The sequence below is a fragment of the Microtus ochrogaster genome, unplaced genomic scaffold (assembly GCF_000317375.1).
Source record: "Microtus ochrogaster isolate Prairie Vole_2 unplaced genomic scaffold, MicOch1.0 UNK71, whole genome shotgun sequence".
Lineage (NCBI taxonomy): Eukaryota > Metazoa > Chordata > Mammalia > Rodentia > Cricetidae > Microtus > Microtus ochrogaster.
Window position 1 is genome coordinate 282,780 of NW_004949169.1, and position 7,889 is coordinate 290,668.

The 7,889-nt window shown below is 32.9% G+C and overlaps 1 protein-coding gene and 1 pseudogene across 1 annotated transcript; both read right to left on the bottom strand.

Annotated features, from left to right (window-relative positions):
* LOC101981899 overlaps positions 1-7,889 on the bottom strand; it is a 217,995-nt pseudogene that overhangs the window by 19,384 nt on the left and 190,722 nt on the right.
* On the bottom strand, positions 4,933-5,480 carry LOC101981362 (transcription elongation factor A protein-like 8). Its single transcript, XM_005370116.3, has one exon. The coding sequence runs from the start codon at positions 5,343-5,345 to the stop codon at positions 4,992-4,994; it is 354 nt and encodes a 117-aa protein (XP_005370173.1). The 5' UTR covers positions 5,346-5,480; the 3' UTR covers positions 4,933-4,991.

Here is a 7,889-nt window from a genome sequence, read left to right on the forward strand (position 1 = left end):
CTAAGAAGTGGCCTTTAGCTGAGGAAATGTTGCAGGCTTTAGAACAGCTGGTACAAGAGAAACTAGATGCTGAACATATAGAAGAATCTACCAACCCTTGGAATTCTCCTGTATTTTTTGTTAAAAAGAAATCTGGAAAATGGAGAATGGTGACAGATCTTAGAGGTATGAACAAGGTTATTCAAACTATGGGTCCTCTACAATCTGGAATTCTTTTCCCTTATCTGTTACCAAAGGGATGGTCTCTCATAGTTATTGATTTGAAATACTTTCTTCACTTTACTGTTACAAGAAAAGGATAGAGAAATATTTGCCTTTATAGTGCCTACTTCTAATAATTCTCAGCCTACTAGGAGATATCAGTGGAGTATCCTTCAACAGAGAGTGCTCAATAGCCCCACCCTGTGCCAATACTTTGTCAGCCAGGCATTGGAAATAATACATAAGCAATTTTCTAAGTCTATAATCTACCATTATGTGGAAGAACTTTTGTTATCTGATTCAAATACAGATACTTTAGAAAGGATGTTTGAAGAAGTAAAGAACATCTTGCCTAAATGTGGATTACAAAGTAATCCTGAAAAGACTCAAAGGGGAGATTCTGTTAATTACTTAGGTTACTGAATAGGTTTACAGAATATTAGAACACAAAAGGCAAAAATTAGGAGAGACTGGTTGCAGACTTGTAATGATATTCAAAAAATATTAAAAGATATTTCCAGCCTATAACTGGCTGTTAGGAAAACACCTGATCTAATACTTCATTTAAACAAAAGCTTAGATGGTGATAAAGCCTTAAATAGTCTCAGATAATTAACAGCTGAAACAAAAAAGGAATAGACAATTGTTGAGGAGAAATTACAGAAGGCACATGTGGATAGGGTGAATCTAAATTTTCATGATATTCTACTCATATTGCCTTCCAAAATTTCTTCTAAAGGAATTTTGATGCAGAGGGATGATATTATCTTAATCTGGATCTTTTTGATTACATAAACCAAGTAAAAAATTAAAAACTTATATGAAAAAGTCTCTGAAATAATCATAAAAGGTAAATAGAGACTTCATCAACTAGCAGGTAGAGACCGAGTAGAGATTATAGTGCCTTTTCCTGCCAAAGAAATACAAAAGTCATGGAAAGACAATGAACCCTGGCAAAGAGCTTATGCTAATATTTTGGGAGAAATTAATAACAATTATCCCAAAACCAATAGACTTAACCTTATAATGAGAATTTCTTGGATTCTTTCTTAAATTGTATGTGATGCACCAATGCCTGGAGCCCATACATTTTATACTGATGCAAAAATATCAGGGAAGGCAGGTTACAAATCAGAAAAACTAAGTAAGGTGGAACAAATCTCTTATAATTCTGTCCAAGTGGCAGAATTATATGATATTTGTTTGGTACTTTGGGATTTTAAAGAACCTCTCAATATAGTTACTGATTTGCAATATTAAGAAAGAGTTGTCTTGCATATTGAAACCACTGAATTTATATCAGATGATATGAAATTGACGTCATTATTCATCCAGGTGCAAGACATAATCAGGAATATGCTTTGTTCTATATATGTAATATACATCCAATCCCATACAGGTCAGCCAGGTCCTCTAGCACAAGGTACTGCAGAAATAGATCAATTACTGATTGGAAGTGTGTTTCAGGCTTCTGAGTTTCATAAAAAAAGTATGTCAATAGCAAAGGCTTAAAGTAAGAGTATTTTATTACATAGCACCAAGATAAGGGGATTATAAAGAGATGTACTACTTGCTCTTTCTATAACCAAACACCCTTGTCTGCAGAGAGTAACGCTAACGGTACTCAAATGAATGAAATCTGACAGATAGATGTGTTCCACTTTGCATAATTTGGTAAATTAAAATATATTTTAATATAGAGACATATATTCAGGTTTTCAATGGGCAACTGCTTTGAGCTCGGAAAAGGCTGATTTGGTAATCATGCATTTATTAGAAGTTATGGCCATCGTGGGAATTCCTGCACAAATAAAGACAGACAATAGTCCAGCATATGTATCTAAGAAAGTGAAACTTTTTTGCTTATTATAATATAAAGCACATATTACAGGTATACCCAACAATCCTACAGGTCAGGAAGTTATAGAAAGGTCAAATCGTACTATAAAGAATATGCTGAAGAAACAGAAAGGGATGGAAATTAGCACCAAAATATATTGCATCATACTTTATTAAACTTGAATTTTCTTAATGCTAATGAGAAAGAACAACAGCAACAGAGAGGCATTAGATAAAGGAAAAAACTTCTGAATTGAATCAACCACTATACTTCAAGGATGTGTTGAACTCACAATGGAAACAAGGAGGTGTGCTACTTTTGGGGAAGTGTTTTCGCTCTTGTTTCCACAAGAGAAGAAAAAAAATATGGATACTATCAAAATTAATAAAGATTTGCTTTGAAAAGGAGAAACATCTTGAAAAAGAAAACTGAAAGCTCATCCACAATGGTGACTAAATACAGGTAAGGAAACCTCATAAGTGTTGAGGCAGGGTTCTGCTATAATCTTTACAGGAAAATACACATCATCAAAAATTCAAGGGACCCTGGATGTTTGAATGCTAACAGAAGGAAAAAAAACTATCTACTATCTAAGGATTATCTAGAAAATTAAATATGGATTATGAGGCTATTTAATGTTTACACACACATTTACACACAAATGTATATTTATTAATATAATCAGCTGGTTTTGCAGTTGAACAATTGCTCTGTACGTCTCTAAATCCAAGGTTGTTGTTAAAAGGTACATTCAGAGTTTCTTTCTCATGTCAGAAGCTATCTGGCATGGGACAGAAGGAAGACTTTAGAGAAAACTTTACTTTCTCCAACTCCATTTTGTTTATATTATATTCTTCATTGAATGTATGTATATATGAATGATGTTTTTGTTTTTCATGATAAACAATAGATTTTCCTACAGATCCTTTTCCTGCAGTAATCTTTGAATTTTCCAGAAAGAAGATGGAGCCCTATAGCAACAACTTCACCTAGTTGAGATGACGTGATGCTGACAGCACTACTATAAGACAGGATTTGGGGGTATCAGCTGTTGAAATGGTTAACCTTCTCATGATGTTCTGGTCAGAACTCTAAATGAGAACTTTGAATAAAAATACATATTGACTGCTTGGAAATTGTTTGTAACTATACTAGCCAGTAACTTTGAAAATGAATCATCACTTTACTCTTGCAGGATCCCATTAAGAGAACATCAACCCTATGACAGCAGGAAGCAATTCTAGAGAATGATGCCTCCTATGCCAAAATCGTTTGTCCTTAGGGTAGGGAACACAGTTTAGGGGTTGTTGATTATTACTTGTATTATATACATGGTTGGGATAAAATCTATGTTTGCTCCCCCAAAAGGGGGATAATAATTGTGGGTAAAAGAGTGAATACTTGTGAGTTATTATTTATGAATAATTTACATTGGAATAGTTTTGGTATAATAATACAAGTTTGAAATATATTTGTTATTTTTGTTTACATTATTTGCACACCTATGCACAGTTATTCTGTCAGATTGTATATATATATACATATATATATATGCATGCATAAATATATATGCATGTTTCTTCCTCTGTTTAGAACATTTTGTATATTGATATAACTTGTAGGATATATTTTCACACAGTGTTATGTATTACTCCTATCTCTGATCAGGATACTTATATATTGTTATCCTCATTGTCCTCATTTGTTGCACATTTGTTTACAAATTATTTAATATTCTGACATGAAGGTTTAGTCTTTAAGTTATACAGGTATTAAATATTAAAAGTAATAGTTATTCATGTTTGTTGTACATACAGTCAGATAAACTAGGTTCTTTAGAAACATAGAGATTGTATACTGTCTAGATAGGTAATCTTCAGCCATCTCAAGGATCTGTAGAACATGGCATTTAAATAACTTAGGCCTTTGTTGACATGAGACATGATTGCTTCTGACAGCACCAATCTACTCCCGATAGAATGTGGAGCACTAAAGACACCCCACTCAGAGTTTGTTTTCTTCTTGGCACAATTGGCCTTTGGCTAAGGAATTTCCCATACCTCATCCTCTGACAAAGTACACGGAATCCAGAAATGCATAAGCAGGACACAAGGAAAAAGACTGTCAAATCTTGCCAAGACAGCGTTAGACAGTTCTAAGAAATTTCCTGCCTCTTAAAATGGTCTGTTAGTTATGCTAGGCCTTATCCAAAGTTGGTTGCTTTAATGTTGCAAAATGAGACTTTGGGTGATTGCTCAGGTAGTTAATTGTCTCCCTCATATACTGCTCTCTCTGGAGGCTTGATTGTACTTCCTGTCTGTTCAAGTAATATTATTTCCCTTCTCAAGCCTTCAATGGGGTTAAGATTAGAGAGTTGTAGTTGCTGTACTCTTTTTTTTTATCTATAATGATTGTCAGTTTTATTCCTCTGGCTAAGAAATCCAGAGGTAATTCCAGGATTACATTTCTTTTTAATAGTTCTTCATCAAGAGTTTAGTGCCTTTATTGCCTCTACAAGCTGGTTACAAATTAATTTTAATTAACTCCCACTTATTAAAAAGTTCTTTGTGAGACATATTCATTAAAAAATACACACAAGCAAAAGGCAAAATTAAAACACACCACACAAAAAAGCACTGTTAAATTTTTTGATACACGTATACACATAATTAGGAATTTTCCTATATATGCGAGTTGATACTAAATATGCTGCTTTTAAATTGTATAATATGGAATGAGCACATTTCCATGCATAAGAGTGAAACTTTCCAACTTAAAAATAAACGTGGAAAATGGGTCAAAATCCAAAATCCAATGAGATGCAGGTAACACCGAAACTATCTAAAATACCGCCAGGTAATTAAAAGTAAAATTAAGTTCAAAGATACATCAGAAAATGCTAAGAGAAAGAAAGCAGCAGCCAGATTTCAACATCAGAGAAAAAAAGATTTCAAGGCCTGAAGCACACAGGATACGGACGGCTTCGGGAATGTCTTTGTTTCCAATACATCATCACAAACTTGTTTCTTACTCTTCTTATCTCTTCCCTAAGCCTTTCCAACTCATCCACTCCTCTCATCACTTCGTCAGGGTTCAGATGCCTTCTGGGAGTGTCCTCTTTAGGTTCAGGGCTGGGTTGAGCAGGCTCTGCTCTAAGACTTTCATCTGCATCCTCCACCGCACTTTCTCCAGAAGCCTGAAGATTTCCTCCTGCCTGCTGAGGTGAGTCTTCTGAAGGATGGCCTTCATCTGCCTTTGGTGTATTCTGGGGTGTTCCTTCATTCTCGTCACAAGACTTTTGCATGTTGAGTATTTCTTTTTTTGAATAAATTAACCCTGTAGGTATCTGAAGATTTGCCTCTCTTCTTGCACCTCGATTTATGTCGCGCCCCAAAGACAAGAGTCCTGGAAAGCGCTGGGTTACCCTTCTCTTGCAGGACTGAGCTGCTACTGAGGAACTCAGTTGCTGTACTCTTATGAGCTATCCAAGCCATTTACTATATATGACTTAGATTCTTTAGGATAGGATGTTTATTAAAACATTTATCATTCATTCCTTGTTTAAAATTGTTTATACTGGTTATAATTCTAATTATACTTGATATCTATTCCTATTGTATATAGTTTTGCATTAGGTTTGGAACCCTCTTATCTAAACAGAAGAGGGAGGTGCTGTAGGAGCACATTCTGGTCCTCCAGCCAATAGCTTTTATTTAATTATTTAGGTTTATTTTTACCAACATGTACTTTTGTGAATGTATTATGCCACATACATTTGGGTGCTCTTAGAAGGAATAAAAGGATGTGGGGTCTTCTGAAACTGGAGTTATGAACAGTTAGGAGAAGTGAATCACATTCTCTGTAAAAGTAGTAATTTCTGCTATCCACTGTTATAAACCTAGATTTTAAGCTTTCACTTATTTCATTAAATATGTATGCCAGTATCATGTTAAATAATATTAGTGACAGACAATATTTTAAAAATATAGCATATCAGCATCAATGTTCTTTATAATTTTCTTTAAATGTTACTTATATTATTTTTCTTGAATTGTATTTTGATTTGAATTATTATTAATTATCATTATTATTTGTGTGTGCATCTATGTGTATATATTTAATGTTGTCCATGGGGAATTGAGATCCCTGTTTTGAATAACTGGCTCATTGTGTGTGTTCAAAACTTGAAATTTAGTCCTCTGAAAGAAACCAAATTCTCTTAACATCTGAGCCATATCCAACTCCTGAATTTTATAGATTTTATTTTTTTACAATCATAGGGTATATACACAGTCTAAAGTAATTGAGTAAACAGTTTAAATTATTTTGAGGTTTTTCAAATTCTCTTTCCTCATCTATTATTATAATGGCATATGACATTAAAATTAAATTTCACATTTAATCCAATTTTGGATATCTGCAATTTATCATGCTTGGCATATAATTATTTTATGTATTCTTGAATTTGACTCACTAATATTAAGTTGTAATTTTCCTAATTTACATTTGCAAATGAAGTTATTTTGCAGCTTTCTTTTCCTATAATGTCATTGTCTCATTATTAGAGAAATTCAGACTTTAAAAAATAAGCTGAAATATAGTTTATTTATTTCTATTTCCCTGTAAAGACTGCAGAATACTTTTATAATTTCTGTGTTAAAAACAAATTTGCCCCTCAATTCATCTGAATTTTATAAAATCTATTCAAGAAATAGATTGTTAATTTGGTTCCTCTTTACAAAATCCAAATCAATGTAAAGTATTTGAGGTTAATAGTTGTCTTTTAATCCTATAATCTTATATTCCCCATAATTGATGACAAACATCCATAACCCAGAAAATGACCGAAAACCAACCATCCCACTTCTTGAAAATGTGGGCCTTGTGTTCTCAAGACTCTTTCTTGTTTTCTGGGGATGACAGCATCTTTAAGGAACCTGAGAAAAGTGAGATAATGGTCAAATCCTGGGAAAACTAGTCTGAAGACAACTTTCTACTCATAAGGTTTAAGCATTTCCCACTTTATAAATTTCTGTTTTATTTTTTCAGTTTTAATATTGATGAACATATTTTTTATAATTGAGTAGTAGCATGTGAATATTTTCATAACTCCAGAAAAAGTCTCCAATAGTATTATCCTGATTGAGCTCTAATTTTTGAAAGTACTGTGCACTTGTTTTATATTACTCGTTTAAAATGCTATATAATTGGGTTGTATTTGAGAACAAGGATGAGATTTTAACTTGAATTTTTAAAAAGAAAATAAAAGAAATGCATATGATATATAGTATGAAATGATGCCATATAATTTCATCAAGAAATAGTGACATTTTTAATTTAACATTGATATCACAAATATTGGATGTGGAATTGTTGAATTATTTTCTCATACCAATGTACATTTGGTACATTTACATGAGTTTTTCCAAGTAGCTTTAAATTTTGATTTTCATCACTTTTTAAAATCTTATTTCCTTACATATCTTATTATAAATTCACATTTCCTACTTCCCTCTGAGCCCTACAACTAGACCATAGGATTAACTAGAAACTTCAAATTAATATCATATCCTTTATTAAATATATTTTCTAGACTGTTGAGCTGTACTTCTTTTCCTTCTTCTATCCCAATTATTCTTAGGTTAGGTCTTTTTATTGTGTCCCATATTTCCTGAATGTTTTGTGATGAGAATTTGTTGGTTTTGCTGTTTTCTTTGATCAGTGTGTTTATTTTGTCTATGGTATCTTCACTGTCTGATATTCTTTCTTCTATCTCCTGTAATCTGTTGGTAGTACTTGTCTCTGTAGTTCCTGTTCATTTACCCAGATTTTCCATCTCCACCCTTCC